The 25362-nt window shown below is 43.2% G+C and overlaps 1 protein-coding gene across 1 annotated transcript in view; it reads left to right on the forward strand.

Annotated features, from left to right (window-relative positions):
* The first annotated feature begins 224 nt into the window (after nucleotides 1-224).
* Nucleotides 225-25362, forward strand: part of LOC139556384 (patched domain-containing protein 1-like) — a 34954-nt gene continuing 9816 nt past the window's right edge. Inside the window, exons 1-2 of the mRNA XM_071370289.1 lie at nucleotides 225-1076; nucleotides 3494-3974. Coding sequence (XP_071226390.1) covers nucleotides 477-1076; nucleotides 3494-3974 — 1081 coding nt within the window. The 5' untranslated portion in view covers nucleotides 225-476. The remainder of the gene's footprint in view (nucleotides 1077-3493; nucleotides 3975-25362) is intronic.

Genomic DNA, 25362 nt, shown 5'->3' on the forward strand with positions numbered 1-25362 from the left:
TTACTGGCTATTAGATTTACGCGCAACTGTATGGTTTCCCCATTCATGAGGTGGAAGTGATTTCAGGAAGTGCATTTGGCCATTGTGCCACCAGTGAATATTTCACGACTCTCATATGGCTATTGTGTGTGCTTCTACAATAAACCACCATCAGCACTACCCCGTCTTCCCCCTTAATCCCAGCACATGGTTACAGTCAAGTAGCCTACATAAATCAGGCGCCACCGATAGTGTAGTTAGAACTAGGAACACATGCACATCAGACGGCCGCGGCTTGCTGCTATTGCAGCAGGAGCAATAGGAATAGTCACTGGTCCGTGGTTAGTAAAGGAGGGGAATGGCTTGAAATGAAACAAAAAAAGCAGAGATGATAAGTATATGACAGTTCTTGTTGCAAATTGCTGCAGTGCTCTTTTTATAGGTGTAGTGTATTCTCATTCGGATTGACTAAACTGGGCAACCGAGCCTCATGTCACATGTGCTTCATAGGAAGAAGCTGGGCATCTGCAAGCTGGATCTGGAGGAGGATGCTGCGGCAAATGATACACAGAGGGCTCAAAGCTTCGTTCTACTGGCTGGGCTTATTTGTTAGTAGGCATCCGGTTTTTTTCCTCACCGTTCCCGCAGTCTTAACCATCATTTTCGGATCTACCGTACTGAGCCGATTCAAGCCCGAAACGGACATCGAGATACTGGTTGCCCCGACACACAGCTTTGCTAAAGTAGAGCGGAGTCTTGCGAACAGTCTTTTCCCCATCGACCAGTCAAAAAACAAGCTGTATTCCGACCTGCATACCCCCGGCAGATACGGGAGACTGATTCTGCTTGCCAAATCTGGAGGAAATATACTGGAGCTAGCCGACCAGGTCCTGCAGGTTCACAAGCAGGTGCAGGATTTGCGGGTTAATTACAAGGGATTCAATTACACTTTCGCTCATCTCTGTGTCCTGAGCCATCGGGATAAGCGATGCCTCTTGGATGATATAATTACGATATTCGAAGATATCCGCTTAGCCATTCTATCGAATCACACTTTTTCAAAGGTGCTCGTGACCTATCCAAATACAACATTAAAGGTAAGACGGCGAGGATTTTGTTTTATAACACGATAGTCTACAATGTTTCCGCCGGCCGCGGGCATCAATTACCGATTTGAGTATCGTATGTGGTGGCAGTTACCCTTAAAGAGAACATGACCGACGTGCTTTGCTACCCCAAACTCCGAATGACCTGGATTAGCAGTGGGACAATGTATCTGCAATGAGACCATAACCTACTGTCTGAAGCCTGCATTCATTTTTTCAATGAGCAGTGGTTGTATTCGCTCAGCCTATTATGTAGACTGCGGATGTCTTCATATATCAGGCAGGCAAGGCAAGGAAATACTCAGAATGGACTGAACAGCCAATGTAGGCTAGTTGTTAGCTGCAGGTTGTGAATTGGCTGCATGGCCCTGCACTGCTCCAATATAGAGGGAATGTGTCCCTTCTTATTTTGATGCAGTGCAGTTCTCCCTCTCCTGCACATATAGAATGGCATTGCTGATCGACTAGTATGGAGCCTGCATCCTCTTGTCCCCTGTAAGATGTTGCTATGCCTCCTAAGTGTGTGCTGTGGTGCAGCCCTCTGCAGATGTATAGCAAGGCTGTTAGGCTACCTCTGCTCATGTCATTTTAGACAGTAGGCTATAAATTAGGTTAATGTTTTAATCAGATGTTACACAATTACAACAGGTAGCCTAATTTTACAACAGGTGACCAGATCTGTTGATAATACCATGACACATTGAGCACATGTGATGAATGAGTGTGGAAAGTAGAATATTGAGTATGATCTGCCTTGAGGAAGACTCACTATAGTGGGTGACATGGCTCGTTACTGAGTTGAAAACTGTTCTGTACTAAATTAGGTCTATGCTTCACAGAGTATCTTAAATCGCAAGGCACAAATCTAGCTAGTGTTGTATATCCTCCAATAAGAGAATCTCAGGTGGGAGGTTTGCTAATCCTCCTGCACCAGGCCTAGCTGTGAGTAATGCACTGGGCCTGCTCTTTTCATTCAACCTGGGCTGTCCCTAAATCACTTCTAGATTGCACATCCTACCACTGTTCATTACTCTACATCCAAGGCCACTGTCTTCACTCACTGATTGTAGGCAGTTGCCTTATTCCCTATGGCTCTGGCCCTTGTGCGCCCCTTGACACCAACCCCCAAGTTCCCGCTTTAAGGTTAGAATAAACTGACCTTTTCCACCCCTCTTGGCAGATACTTCTAAAGCGCCATTCAGTCGCCGTGTTGTGTCGCCTGCATCATTGATATTCCCCGTCTGTCTGTGCAGATTGTCTTGACATGTTTTTTGCTCTTCATTCAGTGCTTTGATGTCAGCTGGTGGCTTTATTCATTTGTTTACTAGTCTGATGCTAACCCAAGCCACAGCACTGCACTACTAATGTTAAATCCCTGGATGGTATGTCAGAATTTCATGGCTTCTGCTTGTATGAGGAGTCCTTGTGGTGTAGGGTTGATACTATGAATGTTCAGGCCCAGTGTTACTGAATATTCCATTTACATGATAATGGTAGGGAATAAATGGCAATGATATCATGCAATTCCCTATTGTGCTGACAGTGCAAGTGATATTTAATTACTATACCCCATGGAATCCCTCACTTGCTGATGTTACAATTGTACAATCAACATAAAAAATTGCATTGAAGAGATTCAGGATTGGTTGTACAGTACAGTAGGCTACAGTACAATAGGTGCAAACATAGATCAAATCAGGCCAGCTAGGGCCCTTGTCTGAAATGAACAAACAATGCTTTATTACATTTGCATCGTTTCACTATTGGCTGACAAGTTAGCTGTTCATCCACTTGTCCAAGAGATCCATCTTCTTTGGAGGGCAGTCAAGTGGTGTCATATATCTCATCTCCACATATCAGTCACTGGGAGAATTATTGTCACTGCATCGCTATACTAGTGGAGCTCCGATCTAATAGGACACCTACAATATGCCCGTCTAAAAACAACTAGGCAGCCAGTGATTGGTTTAATGCATTTTTTATTCAACAGTGTTTAAGTAATCATACAGTACAGTGCATGTCGTCTGATTCTTTAGTCGCCGTAGTAATGGGACATTCTCAAGCATGAATCCAAGATACACAGTTCAACTTACTATAGTAGAAACAATGGGAATAGTTTGCCATACCAAGCAATAGTAAATGGGTGCTAAGTATGATATAGTATTTATCTTAACGTAAAATGTATCAAATATGGGAATTCATGCATATTGTAATGTTTGGTTGGTGAGTCAGTGTTCAAATCATTTACAAGATTTAACCATAATCCACAATGAACTACAAATTACAACTGTTGCTAATATCAGGTAACAGAAACCAAACAGCATATCTCCAGCTTCGCTCTGTAGGGACTTGAGATCCGTCTCTCAGTGTGTCTGATAGTAACCTGTCTGCTGTGCTCCCTCCCCCAGGATGGCCGTGTGTCCTTCATCGGCCACCAGCTGGGTGGGGTGGCCTTCTCGCCCAACAGCCGAGACCAGCAGGTGAAGTTTGCCCGGGCCATCCAGATCACCTACTACCTTCGCAACCATGGCCCCGTGGTGCAGGACGTCATCGCAGAGAAGTGGGAGAATGCCTTCTGCACCCTCATCACACGCCTGTCCACGCTCAGCGAGGACCTGCACATCCAGTCTCTCACCTCCTTCAGCCTGTGGAGGGACTTCCACCAGACGGGAGTGCTGGCTAAAGGGGAGGTGCTGGTCAGCCTAGTGCTCCTTCTGCTGGCGGCCACCATCTCCAGCTCAATGAGGGACTGCCTGAGGGGAAAGCCCTTTCTGGGTCTGCTGGGTGTGCTCACAATAGCCATCGCCAACGTGACCTCCGCTGGCATCTTCTTCATCTCTGACGGGAAGTTTAACTCCACGCTGCTGGGGATCCCATTCTTCTCCATGGGTGAGTGTGGAGCTGCTTAGCCTTATCAGCGGATGCCATGTTGCCTATTGGGGAGGGGATTAGGGTAATTGGCTGTTGTGTGCTTCCTCAAAGAGGGGCGCCCTGTGCTACGCTGATTGTTTTCGGTTTGTTGTGGCAGTGTGTTGTAAATTTGCAAGTGTTTGTGTGCCTGCATATGTGTGTGTCTTACAGCACATCCTTCAGGACAGCACAACAATGCTTTATATTTCTCAAATAATCAGAAAGCTTCTCATGGACACCATCTTCAGCTCCTAGCACTCGTACAATTACTGCTATCATCCTCAGAGTTTCATCAGCACTTCATCAGCACTTAAGCATTCAATCATCAATCACGTTTTAATCAATATTCTTATCATTTTTGGCCAACACACAAAATACATACCTAGGGAAGCATGCCATGGGAGAAGGGGAACGGTACCAGCGGTTACGAACAACCTTGCCATAAACATACTCACAATCCATTGTCATCACTTTGGTTTAGGCCACAGTCGCCACACCCGTCCTCCCAAGGAACCCCAGCCTGCACATACTGTAGTAGGGGGATCCCCTGAATGAAATAGACAACCATTTATAACCGTGCTACGCCCTTAATTACAACGAGGCAAACCTGGCACTTGCAGAGAGGAAAATACGTTCAAGAACAACAAATCTCAACAGTTCAAACCCGTTACATCTACAAACATCACTATCATAATTGTCCCATTGTCGGTGGAGGGTATAAACGTTTCCCAGCAGAGTTGTCCTCTAATTTCTACTCAAACTGTTCTAAGCCACAGTATCACGAGGAGATCTCCTGTGTACGTGGCTTCTGCCTTATAACCTATTTTCCCAGTCTGAAAGGTTCAGAGGTCAATCAAGCCCTGTAGGCTGAGACTACTCTAGTTTGAATTAAATAAAGTTTAAGTAAGAAGCAGGAACAGGAGGCAAAGGCATCTTGGTGACCTCGGTTGTGTCTCATCAGGGAAGGAGAGAGAGTCAGGGAGGAATGGAGGAGGACGGACATAGGCAGGGAGGAACTTAAATATATGTGACAGGTCCTCCGAGACGACAGATGTCCACCACCCACCTCCTGGGATGACACTATAGTGTAAAGACTGTACTTGAGTCCATCCTGTAGTTATCCTCAAAATGAATAACATAATTATCACCAGACTCAAAGTCCAAAATTATATTTTAATTCTGTAATATTAAATCTGACAAATTGTACTTGAACCAATTTCACTTTCTTAGAGAAAATCAGACCTCAACCATTCAACAATACTTTTTGGACTAGAATAAAACCTACAGGTTGGCAGTTCTCACCACGTCAGTGGACAACCGTAAGATGAGACAGCCGGACAGAGTCTTAACACAGTGCACCTTTTCATGTCTTTCCCCAACTATGTATATCTGGGATGTCATCTTAGTGAAGCCAATTACTGTAGCGCTGAGCTTGTCAGTTCTCCTCTCCCTGGGTAGCTGGAGGAAAACAGGGAGGGGGCTTTGTACCAGGACTAATGAAACATACATGACAGACACATTGGCAGGGCACTGCCTGCCATTCTATCTCTGCTCCAAATGAGCTGTGGATATCGACCTCACCTACTGTATGCTGTACCTCACCCACACTATTTACTCTACTGCACTGTAAATGAGTACCTACTTTCTGCAGTTCTTTTAATGATTCCTCTGTGTTGGAAAATATGGAATTCTATATCCCAGAAAGAGTTGACTCACAATCCTAGAACATAAATCATATCAAGAATGTTTTTAATTTTAATGGAGCAAATTTAAATATGTTGACGCTGTGTGTATGCTAAACAGAATGGTTCTGCTGGCAGGCAGGCACAGTGGCCTTTGTGGGAGTTGCACTCCATTTCAATGGAATTTCTCCCGTTTCATGACTACTGACCACTCTGGAAAAACTGGGCCTTAGTAAATGCCTATACCAAGTACTTGTATCTAGGGCTGTTACGGTGACTGTATTACCGCCGCACCGGCAGTCACAAGTCATGACCGCAGTCAAATTCCACGTGACTGTTTAGTCATGGTAACTAGGCTTCTTCAAGCTCTGATACTGCTGATGGTCATTCGTAGCCAACCAAACTTTAAATTGCCGGGTACTCAGCACTCCATTGTCCCTCTAATCACTCTGATAGCAATGCAAATGTTTTCGAAAATAAATTCAAACACTTCATGAGAGCTCATGTTGTTCAACATTTCTATAGGCTATGCAATTGCGTGAGAAAACAGTGATGGCCTCTAAAAAGAGGATCCCATCAGCTTGTATAGGCTAGGCCTACTGTATTTATTTATCAACTTTCCTAATATTAAGCATATTGCTTTGCTTTACAACAGGAGTATAGCCTACCTGGCTGGCATGAAAATGAACCAAGGGAAAAGGTCCTCCATTTAGCTATTTAAGTGCATAGACATATTTTTTTCCAATTCCCCTGTTCCGAGACAGGTGCATGAGAATGGTCCATTCTAAATCAAACTAATTTCACACATACAGTATATTATTGTGAGGACAGACGCTGGGAGACGATGGTGACAGATGTGCGTAATGATGGGCCGCCTGGTGCCCTCGAGCGCCAGAGAAAGGGAGCAGGAGCAGGCGTGACAGTACCCCCCCCCCTCACGCGGCGTCCCACCTGGGCGAGCCTGACGGGCTGGTTGAGGCGTGGGAGCCGGACAAGCCAGCTGAAATGTGGAAGCCCAAAGTGCCGGCTGAGGCCTGACGAACCGGCTGAGGCGTGGGAGCCCGACGAGACGGCTGAGGCATCACATGGGATGGGAGCCTGATGAGCCGACTGAGGCGTGGGAGCCCGAAGAGCCGGCTGAGGTATGACATGGGATGGGAGCCTGCCAAGCCAACCGAGGCAAGAAAAACTCGAGCTAGCTAAGGCATGGAAGCCCAACAAGCCAGCTGAGGAACCCCCGGTTCCTACGGCAAAAATTCTTACATTTCGAGCCTAGTTAGTTTAGCTATTGAAAAAGCCAGGAACCTTCCCGCTAGCCATGATTGGCAGAGATAATGGATAGTCTGGACATGCTGGGAGATAAGTTTGGATTAGTCTGCCATGTAACATGCTTCTGTCTATAACGTGAGCTGTTCGGTATGTGTTGACAGTCCTTTCTACCGTGATGTTTTTGAAAGATATAACATAGCCATCGAGATCTACAAAAGTTGTGCTACTTTTCTCAACATTGATACCTTGAATTTAGCAGGCGCTGTCGACAGATCAGTTTGAAAAATTTAACGGGCTACTTTCTGCCCACACCACCGTCAGTGTGAACCGGAGTGACTTGTCACAATGCTGGCAAAAGAAGATGAACTGTAGCTACAAACAAAACTACAAACTAAACTGAGTTAAATGGTTCCAGTCTGCCGTGAAGTGTTCATCCCTTTATACGGGTGAGAGTCTGCAGTAGCTACATTTTCAGATATATGCTTTTAATTTTGTCAGAAAGTCGTTATTATTGCAAGTCAAAGCATACTGTTAGCTAGCAAACGTTAGCTTGCTGGCTAGCTAGCTAACGTTACATGTATGATCTGTGCAGTAATATTATTTGGATCAGAAATCCATTTGCATTGCTAGTTATAGCCTAATGTTAGCTAGATGTGGCTTGGGGGTGGTTATAGAATTTCCTTCACATTAACCATCAATGTAGACAAGTGTGTTGGATAAGCGTCATCTAATAATTATAAAATATTTTTATCTCTACACTTTCTTTTTTGATATTGCTACTATGCAAGTAAGCACTTCACTGTACCATTTACACCTTCTGTATCCTGGGCATGTGATAAATAAACTTAGATTTGATTTGATATAGGGTGTGTTTACCACATGACCTCACATGTGAATCCTTAAAGAGATGGCTGGGGCCAATGCTTAAGAAGGTGTGAACGATTCTGAATGGGTGTAGACAAAGAGCTCTCCAGTAGGTGTACCAAAACATTCAATGGCCATTTTCGTAAGTGGTGTTACGAGTTTATCAACTTTCAAAGCAGAATTACTTTCCCATTGTTCCTCAACTGCAGTGTATGATATACAATTTTCTAGCTCTGAGTCTCTACTTTTATCCATTGTAAAAAACACAACTTCAAATTTTGCTACATAAGACCAAATCGAGGCTTTCGGTCACAAATGTAGATGTTCCAAAAGTCTGCATCAGTGGCTTGTAGGCTATGCATGGAAGCCAGGAGATGCTAAACATGTTTATGTTAATTAACGGTCAATTACTGTGAGACCGGCAGTTATTTGCTTGACAATCACCAGCTGACAATTTCATGACCGCCACAGCCCCCCTCGTATCTCATTCCCATCTTCATTTTTGAAAGTGCTCCCCTGCACACGCCATGCTTCCTCTCCATAGTCCACAGTCAGATCAATCACAGTTACTAGTTCTCTACAGGAGGTCCTTTCTGATTTACAGTGTTTTGCATTTTCCTTTCTGGACAACACCATTCTGGAAGCATTGATTTTATCCCGCAGGCTAAGATGAATAGTGACACTGGACAAGGCTGTTCACACAACGTGGTGAACAGGGCTCCTCTGGGACCCAGCCGGCCGCTGATGGACTGGAACAACTGACGATACATTCATAAATATTATTGTCATGAACGTAGGATGATTATTATGTTGTGACAACTTCATAGCCATTGGGATTATTGCCGTAGGGAATAATATATTCTTTAGGCCTTGATTAACAAGAACCAATTAATTGTGCTCAGATGAGTGTCCCGGAACAGATGTCCAATCAGAGATAGTGAAACAGTTACGAGAAACATTCTGAGAGAACCCCATGGTGAATAACTTCAGGATGAGGGGATGGTCATTTATTTAAGCAATGTATGTCAATGCAGACAGTTGATTGACATATAGTCAAGTTAGAATCATTTTAATTTTCGAGTAGCGATACGGAAGATATGTTTTGTTGGAAAAAGCCAGTCCACCAGGACCAATGAGAATGGAGAAGAAAGCAGTAGGAAATGCTATAGCTAATGTGTTTGGTTCCTAATGATCACACTGATTAATTACCATGATTGAAAGTGGGATTTACAGAGAAGAGGGAATAACACTGTCGCATGTCTGGTTGAGGATTGATTTTTATTAGTGTGGTGGTTATTATCATTCATGATCAAACGGTCCATGGAATTAATGAATAGATGTCCCACTAAAGAGAGCCACCACATTTACTCATTCCACATAAACACATTAATTCCTAAGAGCAGTCGAAGCAATAGAATAATGTAGGTTTATGGGCAGCTATTTCAGTTCTTGGGCTAATTTGTCAGTGCTGTTGCGTCAAAGACAAGTCATTCGTATTCAGTGCTGTGCTACTGCTGCCACCAACTTTGAGTCAGTCACCTCATCCAGGATGAGTGTGAAACAAACAGACACTTGGTGGGTGTATCGTGCTAGTATAGACAGTCCAGATAGCTCTTCCTCAGTACGTCAGCTCATCCTCAGTACGTCAGCTCATTGATCCAACTCATTACTGTTACAGGCCTTAGACTGGGGATGACAGTGTGCTGCATGTACACACAAATGGACCTATTCCCTCGAGGACACACACAGAGAGACACAGACACACACACACATACCAGTCGTGACCCATCTTTCAGGGCATGTGGGGCAGAGATTTAAAAAACGTTTTATTTAACCTATTGGTAGATGGGTAAACATAATAGACATCTAATATCCATTTGAGCATGGTGAAGTTATACATTATACTTTGGATGGTGTATCAACACACCCAGTCACCACAAAGATACAAGCGCCCTTCGTAACTCAGTTGCCGAGATTTCACCATGAGGCCAAATGTCACGTTCCTGACCTTATTTCCTTTATTTTGTCTTTGTTTAGTATGGTCAGGACGTGAGCTGGGTGGGCATTCTATGTTATTTGTTTCTATGTTTAGGTTGGTTAACTAGCCTGATATGGTTCTCAATCAGAGGCAGGTGTTTTACGTTTCCTCTGATTGAGAACCATATTTAGGTAGGCTATTCACACTGTTTGTTGGTGGGTGATTGTTCTTGTGTCAGTGTTTGTACCACACGGGGCTGTTTCGTTTCGTTTGTTAGTCTGTTCCTGTTCATTGCGTTCTTCGTTGTCTGTAAGTTCACATGTTCAGGTCTTGTAACGTCGTTTATTGTTTTGTAGTTTATTAAGTGTTTTTCGTCTTCGTTATTATTATAAAAATAAATATGGAAACATACCAAGCTGCATTTTGGTCCGATCCTTGCTCCTCCTCAGACGAGGAGGAGAACGAACGTTACACCAAATGGGACTTTAAAACAGTTATAGAGTTTAATGGTTGTGATAGGAGAAAAGTGAGGATGGAACAACCACATTGTAGTTACTCCACAATACTAATCTAATTGACAGAGTGAAAAGGAGGAAGCCTGTACAGAATAAAACATTTTAAAACATCCTAGTGGAAAACTTGGTTCAGTCTGCTTTCCACCAGACACTTGGCGATTAATTCACCTTTCAGCAGGACAATAACCTAAAACACAAGGCCAAATCTACACTGGAGTTGTTTACCTAGCTTCAGGGGGAAGTTGGTTCCACAATTGGGGTGTCAGGACAGAGAAGAGTTTGGAGTGTGTTGAGCGGAGCTGTCTTCCGCTAGGGGTGGGAGGGCCAACAGACCGGAGGTGGCAGAACGGAGTGGGGTGTAGGGTTTGAGCATAGCCTGGGAGGGGCGGTTCCTCTTGCTGCTCCGTAGGCAAGTACGATGGTCTTGTTGTGGATGCAAGCTTTGACTAGATGCCAGTGGAGTGTGTGGAGGAGCAGGGTGACATGGGAGAACTTGAGAAGGTTAAACACCAGGCAGGCTTCAACATTCTGGATAAATTGCAGGGGTTTGATGGCACAAGTGGGGAGCCCAGCCAACAGCGTGTTTCAGTAGTCCAGATAGGAGATGACAAGTGCCTTGGATTAGGCCATCATTGTAAATCAGACTTGCCTAGTTAAATAAAAGTTAAATTTTTTAATTAGATTTAAATATCTAACAAGTAATATCTAACAATTTCACAACATATACCAAATACACACAAATCTCAGTAAAGGAATGGAATCAACTGGTTGATGGACTGTGAATAATGGTATGTCTATCTCCCAGGAAATTACAAAAAAAAAGCTCATACTAGAAGATCTCATGTCAGTGTTATTGAAGTGTTTTAGTTGCAGGTTCACCTGCCTCATTTAAAGCCTATTATTTTAGGGTTTTGCTATATGCCACCAAGTGCTAACACTTATCACTCATCCAACTAGAGTGCATACCAATACTTTTGGATCTTTGACATCCACTTGTATTGAACATATCTTCACTAATGCTGCAGAGCTTAGCTCCAAAGCAATATCAGTTCCTATTGGCTGCAGTGACCATAACATTGTGGCAATAACAAGGAAAGCCAAAGTGCCAAAGATTGGGCCTAAAGTCATTTATAAGAGTTCATATGAAATGTTTTCTCATGACTCTTTTGTTGAAGATGTAAAACAATGTATGTTGTTCTGATGTGTATGAGGTAGTGAATCCAGATGCAGCACTGGAAGTATTTGTAAAATTATTCATGACAATTGTTGCCAAGTATGCGCCTGTTAAGAAATTAACTGTGAGAACAGTTAGAGCCCTCTTGATTGATGATAAATATAAAAATTGTATGGTTCAAAGAAATTATGCAAACAAGTCAGGCTGCTCAGTTGATTGGTTGACATATTGTTGACTTGCTCACTAAATTGGATAAATTACATTCCCAAACCAAGATACATGTCATAAAACAATGGAAAAAGACTTTGGAGCAGGGTTTCCGTTATGAAAATGTGGCGGGACATTTGACCGGCAGCATTTAAATTTATCAGACATTTGAGAAATGTACCGGACCCATATGCATTTGGTGCGTAACCTGATTAGGGTGTTCACCCACGGTGCTCAGAATGACAGAAATCACATTTAGATGGTGGTAATTAATCTTAGCAGAACATTCAAGTCAAAGAGGCAATGATGTGTGCTTTTACCGCGCACTTTTCCTCATCCAAGAAGACGACAGCAAAATCACTAGCCTATGCATAGGCGGAGCGTGAGTTTCACGTTTGAGGAAGCACATTTTCACCATAAAAATCCTCCTTTATAATAAAGCATTCCATGCATGACATTTTCAGATTTATGTAAAATAGCCTACTATTCGTAATGTGATGAGTAGATTGGATAGTCATCATTTAGGATAGTAATACAACTCAATCCTTGTTCGCAGAAAGACTGTTCAATGCATGGCTGAGTATAGTGTAGAGGCTGGGATATAGGCAATATCAGATCTGTTTATTATTTCTTAGCATTGGAAAAACACATTTCATGCAATTTTACTGCACTTTATATGACTGGAGACATTAGCAGAATCTTTTTTAACACAACAAATTACACGGTAGCCTACTCTCCTGACATTGACAACCAATCAATAAAAACGACATTGTCCATATAATAGGGCTATGAGAAGGGGAGACACGAATAGAATATGATGTCCATCTAAACTGGAAAAGGAAATTATTGTCCAAAAACAAACTTTTAAGTGGCACTGACCCAACAATGACAAAGTGAATATGCGTGGTGCGCACTCACTGGGGACATGGCCGATGAGCTCGGTTGGTACCAATAAGATAGGCCATATGCCTAGTGTTGTTCCCTCAATTAAGGTGAGCATTTTGATAACTAAAAGACAGATTAGAGTCTTTTCATTGTCTTCTCTTATTTTTCATTGTCTTCTCTTATTTTGAAATATTGCAAAATACCTGGGCCTCTCTACTTTTCACTGACAGTAGCAACTCAACACTAATCTCTTTGGTATTTGCTTCGTGCAGCCTTTCCTTCTGACTGTAGGCAATGTGATTTAAAACAATGCCATTTTTTAAGGCTAGGGGAAGCTAACGATCCTCTGTGGCCAAATCATGCTTTAGTAGCCTATTTTGAATGATTGTATTTATTTATGTATAGCCAGGATTAGGCTATATAATTTTGGCAATTCAATTTACTTAGGGAAAGCTTAGCTTCCCCTAGCTTTATAGACGCGACGCCTATGAGCCTATGTCAATCTGCTATACCCCATAGTAGAAAAGTTGACCTATTTTATTGGTCAGCTTTTCGAGAAAGAAATATCCCAAACAGTACAATAGATCCCAAATTCATACAACCAGTAGACCTAGGCTACATAAAAGAAAACATTAAAAATCAATGAATCTGATGCAACAGATAAACTATTATTTCTTAACATTATTAGCGCAACAATGCGCACAAGGCAGGCTATGAAGGAATGTGCATTTGGCTACCAGACAATGAAAGTTGAAAACCAATAGAACATGAGAGAAATAAGCTACTGGTTTCAATGGCATATGGACGTCTGTATAAATAATTGCTTCCACGGATATGGTAGGATTTTGCCTTGGCGACTATGATGTAAGGTAAAACATGACTCATAATATGCAGCAAAACGTTCAGGTTTCAAACAATTAAGTAGCTATATGTTTTCAAAATGCATACTGCCTCTAGCATACTGCCTCCAATTACCAGTTGAGAAATCCAAATATTAGCTATTAATCAAGGCCCCAGAAATATTTTTAACACATGATTGCATTAAGAATGACTGTGCAATGACTGGGCTTATAAAAGCGCTGGCTGACAGATTTTCAGCTAGAAGGCTCTGTACATACCGAATATACACACACAGCTTCTCTAACATCAGATAGATACAGTGGGATGTCCCTCAGCGAAGTTGCCTTGGGCGTTACTCTTCTCTATGTTTTACAAATTATTAGCCACTCGTCATACACAAAGCTAGAATGACTACACCACATGACCAAAAGAATGTGCACACTTGCTCATCTAAAATCTCATTCCTAAATCATGGACATTATGGAAGTTGGTTCCCCTTTGGTGCTATAACAGCCTCCACTCTTCTGGGAAGGCTTTCCACTAGATGTTGGAACATTGCTGCAGGGACTTGCTTCCATTCAGCCACAAGAGCATTAGTTAGGTCGGGGCCCTGATGTCGGCCGATTAGGCCTGGCTCGCAGTCGGTGTTCCAATTTATCCCAAAGGTGTTCGATGGGGTTGAGGTCAGGGCTCTGTGCAGGCCAGTCAAGTTCTTCCACACTAATCTCAAAGCCATTTCTTTATGGACCTCCGTTTGTGCACGGGGGCATTGTCATACTGAAACAGGAAAGGGCCTTCCCCAAACTGTTGCCACAAAGTTGGAAGCACAGAATTGTCTAGAATGTCATTGTATGCTGTAGCGTTAAGATTTCCCTTCACTGGAACAAAGGGGCCTAGTCCGAACCATGAAAAACAGCCCGAGACCATTTTTCCTCCTCCACCAAACTTTACAGTTTGCACTATGCATTGGGGTAGGTAGCGTTCTCCTGGCATCTGACAAACCCAGATTTGTCCATTGGTCTGCCAGATGATGAAGCGTGATTCATCACTCCGGAGAATGCGTTTCCACTGCTCCAGAGTTCAATGGCGGCGAACTTTACACCACTCCAGCCGATGCTTGGCATTGTGCATGGTGATCTTAGGCTTGTGTGCGGCTGCTTGGCCATGGAAACCCATTTCAGGATGCTCCCGGCGAACAGTTATTGTGCTGACGTTGCTTCCAGAGGCAGTTTGGAACTTGGTAGTGAGTGTTGCAACCGAGGACAGGCGATTTTTACGCACTATGTGCTTCAGCCCTCGGCGGTCCTGTTTTGTGAGCTTGTGTGGCCTACCACTTCGCAGCTGAGCCGTTGTGGCTCCTAGACGCTTCCACTTCACAACAATAGCACTTACAGTTGACCGGGGCAACTCTAGCAGGGCAGAAATTTGACGAACTGACTTGTTGGAAAGGTGGTATCCTATGACTGTGCCACGTTGAAAGTCACTGAGCTCTTCAGTAAGGCTATTCTACAGCCAATATTTGTCTATGGAGATTGCATGACTGTGTGCTCAATTTTATACACCTGTCAACAATGGGTATGGCTGAAATAGCAAATCCCATTCATTTGAAGGGATGTCCACATACTTCAGTATATATAGTGTATATACAGTATGCGGATGATTCCACACTCTACATGTCACCACCCAAGCCAGTGAGCTAACTGGAATTCTAAATAAGGAGTTACAGTCAGTATCAGAATGGGTGATTAATAATAAACTGGTCTTAAATACATCTAAAACTAAAAGTATAGTATTTGGTTCAAAACATTCTCTAAGACCTAAACCTCAGCTGGAGTTGTACATAAAGGATGTGAGCATTGGTCAAGTTGGGGAAGCTAAACTCCTAGCTACAACAATGGATGATCAATTATTATGGTCAAGTCATATTGACAAAGTTGTGGTGAAGATTGGGAGGGGTATGTCTGTTATTCAGGCTCTGGTCTTGTCCCATCTTGATTACTGCCCAGTAATATGGTCAAGTGCAACAAAGAATAGACCCAGCTGCAGCTGCCTCAAATAGAGGGCAGCACGCCTTGCCCTTAACTGCCCGTGCAGAACATCAACGACATGCCTGCCAGTCTTTCCTGGTTGAGGGTTGACGAGAGATGAACTGTTCTCTTCTAGTTTTCATGACAAGTATTGCTCTAATGACATTTCCAGATTGTCATAATCAAATAGAATTCAGCTCAGACAACCATACATATGCCACCAGGGACTCTTCACAGTCCCCAAGTCCAAAAGGAATTCACGGGACGCACAGTATTATACAGATCCTTCCATCTCCAATTACTCAGGAAAACAGCAAAATTGCCTTAAAAAAAAGATTAAACTACATTTCATGGAACGGCAGGGACTGTAAGGGGACACACACATACATACAGACACTCCAACACACACATTCTTTTGCTGTTGTTGTATTGTTTGTACTATTATTATTTCTGTTGTTGTTGTATTGTTTTTATAGTGTTCTATTAAAAAATGTGTGTGACTGTCCTTGTCTATCAGTGTATCAGAGTTTTGTTACTTGTCATGTTTTATGTTTTGTGTGGACCCCAGGAAGAATAGCGTCTGCTTTGGCAAAAGCTTGGGATCCGAATAAACCAATGAACACACTCTCTCTCTCTTTCTCTTCCACTCTCACAAACACAAACACACACACACACACACACACACAGAGAGAGAAAGATTCACACAAAATTAATTTATCTCGCAGAGCAAACCAAAATATATACATTTAGTGGATAGGAAAGTGTATGTGTTGAACACAACCTATTGATCTGCTCCAAGGAGAGCGAAAAATATTCAGGAAGACATTAGATACATTCTGACAGAGCTGCTTATCACTAATGTCCTCAAGCATGACATATTACATGTCATTAAGCTAGCAGCTATTTCATTTCCCATTGCCGTGTTGGACCAGAAAGCAGAGAGATTTCAGGGCAATGCGGCAGCAATCTAAGTTAGAATGGCATTTCTATGTTCACCCAGGCAGAGAGAGAAACCACTCACCATGCAATATGGTTAGACGATGCATACTTTCCTCTACCTGAACTTTTGCCAATACAGTACTTGGGTCTGTATGTTTTGCCCAAATTCATTCACATCATCTATCTTAACTTTGGTTTTATGCCTTTCTAAAAACATCATAAACTCAGAGAGAGGAGCAGTTTGTCAAATGTCTCTTTTCTGTATGTTCTTACCATTTACTCCAGTTTACAGCAGTAAGAATTAGCCAGATGCTGTTTTAAGTGATCTGCTTTGTGGTAAGTGAGAAGACGAGTATTGACTGGGGAGGAAGCCACTTTATAGATGAGAATCAATGCAGTGGTATGTTAGGGTAATCCATCTTTAATTGAACTATTAGCAGGAAATGTGCTTTGACTTCACAGATCTGTTCCTTCCAGGTCTATAGTTCTATTGGCCTCTCAAGACAGATTGCCAAGTTCATAATAAGTGAACAGCTTCCATGTTTTGTGTCTAGATGTCAATGGATAATAAAGTTATATTCTGTTCCATTCTCTTCTAGACAAATAACTGTGTTGATACTGTACGTTTTATAGTCCGTTTCACCAATTACATTTTGAGAACGTTTCGAACAAGTCATCTTAAATCCCCCATTGTTCCCACATGTCACTTGCTGTGGTAAAATCATGTAATCTCTTGTGGATATGTCTGAATAGATCCTTTATTTGGTCATCTCAGAAGTGGAAGCTTTAAATTAAAAGCAGTAATTTAGCCAGAGACTGCTGAGCCAATCATTAAGACTCTCCACCCCATGCAGTACAGTATGACATCTTAGAGCACCAGTTTCAATAAAACTGCATCCAATAAATTGCACTTAAATTTATATGACCCAAACACTCTGCCCAATGGCCCATAACTGGACTACTTTCTTCAGTAGCTCCATAAAATGTATACAAGTGAGAAACTGTTTTGAGTGTTATGGTCCATTATCAATTATCCTAATCAGGTTTGATGCTTAGCTGATATTGTCACTGTTACTTTAATGCCATCTTATGGCCCATAGTTGCACATTTAAGGTGATTGTCTGTCTTACCATAAAATTATCAGATAGGTCATTTACACCTTAAATGTGCAACTATAGATGTCATACTACACACACACTCACTCAATCACTCACTCACTCACTCACTCACTCACTCACTCACTCACTCACTCACTCACTCACTCCCTCACACACTCTCACAATTCAAGTGTTTCTGGATTGCTGTATGGCTGGAATGAAATTAACGGAATCAAATGTCAATTATAAACTGGGTGGTTCGAGCCCTGAATGCTGATTGGCTGACAGCCGTGGTATATCAGACTGTATACCACGGGTATGACAAAACACTTAATTTTACCGCTCTAATTCTGTTGGGAAACAGTTTATAATAGCAATAAGGCACCTCAGGGGTTTGTGATATATGGCCAATATACCACGGCTAAGGGCTGTGTCCAGGCATTCCGCATTGCGTCGTCACTAAGAACAACCCTTAGCCGTGGTATATTGGCCATATACCACACCCCCTCGGGCCTTATTGCTTAAATAGAAACTGATATACCTTGTATTCCCTCAGGAATGTAATAACCCACTGCACAGATACTGAGATATTTTCTAATTGCACACAAATACACAGACCCAAAGCGAAGAGGGTTTCTTCTCCTCCTGTGAATTTCTAATTCAGCAGCCAGGAACACAAGGCTTAAACAATTAATGTTAAGTAGTGTTCTTCCAGGAAGAGAAACAAAATGCAAATGACTAAATTAGCTGTTCCTTTCGTCTTGGAATGTTTCAGAATCCTTTTCTGCAGAACGCGACTCCTGGTGGCATTACTGGCTTTACTGGATTGATCTGGCTCATTTGTGTGCTCACATTTGTAACAATCATTTATCACCTTTAATCAAACTCAGAGACACAAGTCAGAGTAATTGATTTAGGATGATCTGGGTATGGATCAGGGTCACAGAAGTATGAAATGGATTTGATCCATCCAGAGAAATAATAATATAAATGTATCTATGTTTGACAGATAGATGTAGATATGCATAGACAGAGATCCCCCATTCTGCCCCATATACAGTACGTCATGTTATAGAGCAGTTCTATGTTCATCAAAAGCAGTCTGTCAGATCAATAGAACTAATTCATTGATTACAATGAGACAGTTACTATTTGTATTTTGTTCTGCCTTGTTAATTAACACCCCAGTTCAACACTATGATGAATACCATACATTTCTAATGTTGTTTCTTACTCAAATAAAGTTCCATAGCCAACTCGTGCAGTTTTGCAGGGGACCTAATTATTAGGTCAGGGGACCTAATTATTATTCCCTCTCTTCCATTTAGTTTGTTTTTATTCGTCTCCCATTTAAACTCCAACAGTAATTCATGATTTCCTTTGCATTCCTGAAGTATCATAGAACTGCATTTATCTTCCCCATCCCCACAGGGACAAACTCATGAGGACCCATCACACTCCTATCAGGAATATGAGATTCACTGCAGAAACATACAGTTTCCAGCTGAGCAAACGGACAAACAGAAAGAAACAAAAAGAGCCACAAAATAAAACAATATTCTCAGATTGTCTTTTGTATCTTGTACATTTTAGCAAAGGAATTGGGAATTGTAGATGATTGACGAACCAAATGCAGTGAAAGCTCATATCTTTATTTACCCATGGTGGCTCTGTTACAGTCAGCGGGTGACACATGTTTTCATATCTTTCATGTGTTTTCCACCATGCTGCAGGTTTAAGAAATAGACTGGTATTAGTACCTATATGTGTGTGTGTGTGTGTGTCTCACATCCTTCCACCTCTGACTATTCGCGGTGAGTTTCTCCAGATGGCTGGGCCTCCCCTCTCCATGCCTCAGGGCAGGCAGTGGGTAGATTAGGCTGTGCTGTACTATGCTGTCTGGAACCACATGTGATGCCCATGTGTAGACTAGCTAGGCTGCCTTGTGTTTGTGTGTCTGTTATCAGGGCTTCCCTCTCTCATTTATATAGTATTGTAGGCTATACTCCTTGCATCTGTAATCCACTGCAGAGGGATTAGCTCACCTACAGAGAGAACGACTGCTGCTAACTAGGCCAGGATCTGGAAAAAATACATTTCAGAGTAGACAGCATTGGGAAATCACTATCTGTAGCTTAACGAATTCCTATTGTTAGACATGTTTCAAAAGTCTAGCAAGAGCTAGTTTGTTGCTCAGAGGGAAATAAAATGATACAAACAGATTATAAAGTTGGTCATTATCTAAACACCTGATTTTATTTTAGATTTTGTCAGGATATTGATTTGACATTAGTTTACTTCGATGTAGGTAAGCTATAATTCCGCAAAGCCACATTCTTTATTACATGCCACTACTCATCTGTCTTTTTATCAAGTTTGATACATTCTCGAAGAAAGCAGAACTATATTTCCAATGTTTGCTCTGTCACGTCACCTGTGAAAAATGTATGCGAATAAAAAATCAATGGCGTGGTGTTTTCCTCATCTGAGATTGATGTGTTTTCTGCCTGTGTGCCATTGAAGTTTAAGAGCTGTAATTTGCTTTAATGACTTGGGCCGATGCGACTCAGGCTCGGGGATGAGGCCTCCATCCTGCCAATAATTGTTCCAAGTCCTTTGTCGTGCCTGAAATGGTCCACCAGAGGCCTTTGACAAACTGCCCCCTCAAGCTCAGTGGGATGTTGTACCTGTCTGGGAGCTGCAGTGGAAATGAGGTACAACCTTTCATCTAACCACCTCCTCCTGAGACACCGTTGGCTACTGCCGCATGGCACGCTGCTCCGATTCGGCGATCGGGGACGGCAGGTAGCCTAGCGGTTAGAGAGGCAAGCCAGCAAAGGGTTGCCAGTTCGAATCCTGCGTCCGGAAGGAAAATTCTGTCAGGAAGTGAGCTGGCAACCGGAGGGTTGCAAGTATCAAATCCTAGATACCATTGCCTGAAGTTTTGCAGTTGAGCAAGGCACTTAACCCCAATCCCCCCACAACAACAGATCTGGCTGGGCCTCCCCTCAGCAGATAAGACTGTATCACATCCGGCCGTGATTGGGAGTCCCATCGGGAGGCGCACAATTGGCCCAGCGTCGCCCAGGTTTGGCCGGGGTAGGCCGTCATTGTAAATGAGAATTTGTTCTTAACTGACTTGCCTAGTTAAATAAAAAAATAAAAAAATCCCTGGGCACCCCGTGTAGCAGCCCCTAGCACCTCTCCAAAAACCTGTATGTGTCTTTCGAAGAGGTTGGGCTAAAAGTGGAAGTCACATTTTTGAACTGACAATTGACCAATAAAGTGATCTTGTTCTTAACGTGAATGTCCTCTCTCCATCCGGAACAGAACGTACGGTGGCAGGCAGCATCGTGAGAATGGGACGTTTAGATAATGTCTGGGATTACAACATAAAGTGCCTCTCTCCTCCTGAGAGAGCATGGCAGGTGTGCATCCCTATAGCCCAGGGAATGGCAACTTTGATGGGGGTGGGAGACAGTTTTACAGCAAATTTCCTGCAATTCTACACATTTTGCCATATGGTGGAGGCAAATGTTTGCAGTTTTTAATATGATAACTGATGATCAATGGGCCCCACCCCGGTCGGTAGTTCGACCATGCTTACTACAAGTTTCGATAGTTGGCCGCTAGACTAACTTACCAATATGAAATGTTTTTGCCGACATAGGCTAATTAAGTGACTGATGATGCACAACCAAATGTTGAAATTGATCCTTGTGTATTCTATTATTCTAACTCTCAACAGTAAATTGTATTGGTCCGCATGCCTACAAAAGGGTTGCCCATCCCTGCTGTAGCCTATTCCTCTTGACTCTAAATGTACTGAGATGGCTGTCCTGACGGTCACAATGTGTACGACTGTATGGCTAGCGGTTGTCTGTCCCTATGGCCATAGGACAGTCATTAAAATGAGATTGTGAAGGATCAAGAGGCACTGGTTTTGCTTAATTGTTTTATTGGCAGAAGCCATGCTAGGCCTTCCACACATACTGTACTGTATGTTCTGCCAACAGTATGGCTCTACAGCCCACGAGGGACATGGATGGGAAGGCCTGTGGACTGCAAATCAACTCCTCTCTCTGAAGCTTATGCAGTTGCAAGCGTGCTGTAAGCTACAATTTGGCTTTTCGGTTTTGAACAGTCTGAGAATAACGTTCTCTGTCTAGGGGAAAGCTGATTTAGCATTGAACGGTCATGGTTTCAGACTTGTGTATTTGGTTTTTCACCTCATGTTTGATTGAGGAGTTTGGGTTCTTTCAGACGTTGCTTGTCAGACATTGTTTGCATATTGGATGTGACAGTGTCTCCTGAACTATTTGAGGTTGCTCTGCCTGATTGAAGATCACAGTCATGAATATGTTGTTTCTGAAAGTTCTCTCATCCCTTAATTTTAATTCTGTTATATTCCCTGCTTTACTTTGTTGTTTCTCGCTAGCCCTTTACACTCGTAACAGTATTCTGGTTGAAAATGGCAGATTTGGGCACTGATAAGCACCTAAATTGGAACGCAGTGGCTATAAATGACGTCAGAGCTCTGGCTCTACGCTTCACAGCGCTGTATGGGTTTTGACTGACAGACGTTCTGAACTTGAGCACCGCGTGCAACAAGAGGTTGCCACCATCCCTCTCGGTTATTGGGCTTTCACACATTTTTTGTTGTCTGAGAAAGGGGAATGCTGGATATACATTTTTGAAAGATTAGACTTTGAGGATTATAATACATATCACTTCGATGTCATACAAGCAAGCCAAACGCCCTTGAGTCCAAATGGGCACTTCACATTTCCATATCATAAAACTCATGTCATATACAGTGTCGACAAGATAACATGGCGTCATACCCTGGATGGTTCTGAACAGAATGAGCTTATGTTTGTCTATTCTGAAGAGAATTCTCAGCGGAACGCGCAACTGAATGCACTACTTTCTATGTGCTCCAAAATGAAGATCTGTTTCTCTGAATTGCCCTGTGTAAGACTAACACTGTCAGATTGTATTTTATAGCTTAGCTAGTCATGTTGGCAATCGAACAATCGAAGCTTTCAAATGATGCCCACGTCACACAGATTGCAATTTATAATGGGCAGTTTTTGGATTGCGTAAACAACAGAAGTAACTGTGTGATGGCGTGGATGCAGCAGAGTTGTCTTCCTAACAAAACAACTACAAGTGTGCTTGTTGTAGTTCCTCAACGGCACAGCTAGGAGAGCACCTTATAGTTGAAGACTCTTCTTTGAGTCATTAAAGTGCATTGAAATTACTTAGGAACTGTGCACACTTTGGAGAGGTGTGTGGCCACTTGGAGACACCAGTAAGTCCTCTTACTCAAACCCTTGTAATTGTTTTGTCTTATGTTGCACCTACCCCACATTTTCCAGAAATATTCTCATCATATTACTGAATGTATCAGATTTTGTTATCTAATGCGGTGTAAAGTACAGTATGTGTAAAATACACATCAAATCAACAGTGTAATGTTTGGATCTTGTGTCAGGTGAACTGTTGTGTCCTCAACTTTGATCTAATAATTTCTCTATAATCTCCAAACTTTTCCCTTTCAATTGATACTATGCTTATGCATATGCTTTTCGTATTTCTTCTGTAAGAGATATTTCCATTTAGCCCTATCCATATAGGCCAATTCCCACAAGTGTAAAGGGTTTAAGTAGCCTCAAAGTAAGCCTCTAGGTAATCAAGGTGAAACTGTAATCTTCCAAGTGTGTATTCATTAAACAGTATTATATCAGTACGATCAAGTTTTTGCCCAGAGGCAGAAATGGATCGAATGCAATCTCAAAACGGTCTTGTTCTTCACTTTGTTCCTAAGTCTACCTGTACAGAATGATGAGGAACAAAAGAAGAGCTATTCCTCATGTGCTCAATTATTTATTATATTTTGCCTACAACCTGTTACTGGTGAGCTATCAAATCAAATCAAATTGTATTGGTCACACAGACATGGTTAGCAGATGTTATTGTGAGTGTAGCGAAATGCTTGTACCAGCTTCCATAGTCCTGCATTCTGTGTTTCAAACAGCGAAGACAGATACCACCATACCTCAGAGCGAGTCACTTTAAAAACAGAAAACTAGATAAATACACTGCTCAAAAAAATAAAGGGAACACTTAAACAACACAATGTAACTCCAAGTCAATCACACTTCTGTGAAATCAAACTGTCCACTTAGGAAGCAACACTGATTGACAATAAATTTCACATGCTGTTGTGCAAATGGAATAGACAAAAGGTGGAAATTATAGGCAATTAGCAAGACACCCCCAATAAAGGAGTGATTCTGCAGGTGGTGACCACAGACCACTTCTCAGTTCCTATGCTTCCTGGCTGATGTTTTGGTCACTTTTGAATGCTAGCGGTGCTCTCACTCTAGTGGTAGCATGAGACGGAGTCTACAACCCACACAAGTGGCTCAGGTAGTGCAGCTCATCCAGGATGGCACATCAATGCGAGCTGTGGCAAGAAGGTTTGCTGTGTCTGTCAGCGTAGTGTCCAGAGCATGGAGGCGCTACCAGGAGACAGGCCAGTACATCAGGAGACGTGGAGGAGGCCGTAGGAGGGCAACAACCCAGCAACAGGACCGCTACCTCCGCCTTTGAGCAGTAGGAGCACTGCCAGAGCCCTGCAAAATGACCTCCAGCAGGCCACAAATGTGCATGTGTCAGCATATGGTCTCACAAGGGCTCTGAGGATCTCATCTCAGTACCTAATGGCAGTCAGGCTACCTCTGGCGAGCACATGGAGGGCTGTGCGGCCCCACAAAGAAATGCCACCCCACACCATGACTGACCCACCGCCAAACCGGTCATGCTGGAGGATGTTGCAGGCAGCAGAACGTTCTCCACGGCGTCTCCAGACTCTGTCACGTCTGTCACATGTGCTCATGTGCTCAGTGTGAACCTGCTTTCATCTGTGAAGAGCACAGGGCGCCAGTGGCGAATTTGCCAATCTTGGTGTTCTCTGGCAAATGCCAAACGTCCTGCACGGTGTTGGGCTGTAAGCACAACCCCCACCTGTGGACGTCGGGCCCTCATACCACCCTCATGGAGTCTGTTTCTGACCATTTGAGCAGACACATGCACATTTGTGGCCTGCTGGAGGTCATTTTGCAGGGCTCTGGCAGTGCTCCTCCTTGCACAAAGGCGGAGGTAGCGGTCCTGCTGCTGGGTTGTTGCCCTCCTACGGCCTTCTCCACGTCTCCTGATGTACAGTACTGGCCTGTCTCCTGGTAGCGCCTCCATGCTCTGGACACTACGCTGACAGACGCAGCATTTTTTTGAGCAGTGTATATTATTGAGCATCTTCCTTACTGGGAGGGTGGATACCCTTCCCTCCTCTCCTTTCCCCATCCACCCTCCCTGGATACCCTTCCCTCCTCTCCTTTCCCCATCCACCCTCCCTGGATACCCTTCCCTCCTCTCCTTTCCCCATCCACCCTCCCTGGATACCCTTCCCTCCTCTCCTTTCCCCATCCACCCTCCCTGGATACCCTTCCCTCCTCTCCTTTCCCCATCCACCCTCCCTGGATACCCTTCCCTCCTCTCCTTTCCCCATCCACCCTCCCTGGATACCCTTCCCTCCTCTCCTTTCCCCATCCACCTTCCCTGCTTATTCTTCCTGGTGCTTTCCCTTGTTTGAGTTACTGCAACACAGGCATGCGCATTGTCCTCCCTCAAGCTTCATCTTGTTCCACACACAGCAGCCCCAGTGAGCATGCAGGCATGGTGTCAGAAGGAGGCAGAGCAGCAGACTTGTATGAATCAAGCAGCCAGCAGTGCTCCTGACTTCGGCCAGCCTGGCACTACTAGAATGCAACAGTGATTCATAGATCCATGCAGGAGACAAACACATTTGTGTCCTCAAGCTTACTT

This window comes from Salvelinus alpinus, chromosome 27, assembly GCF_045679555.1.
Source record: "Salvelinus alpinus chromosome 27, SLU_Salpinus.1, whole genome shotgun sequence".
Taxonomy (NCBI): Eukaryota; Metazoa; Chordata; class Actinopteri; order Salmoniformes; family Salmonidae; genus Salvelinus; species Salvelinus alpinus.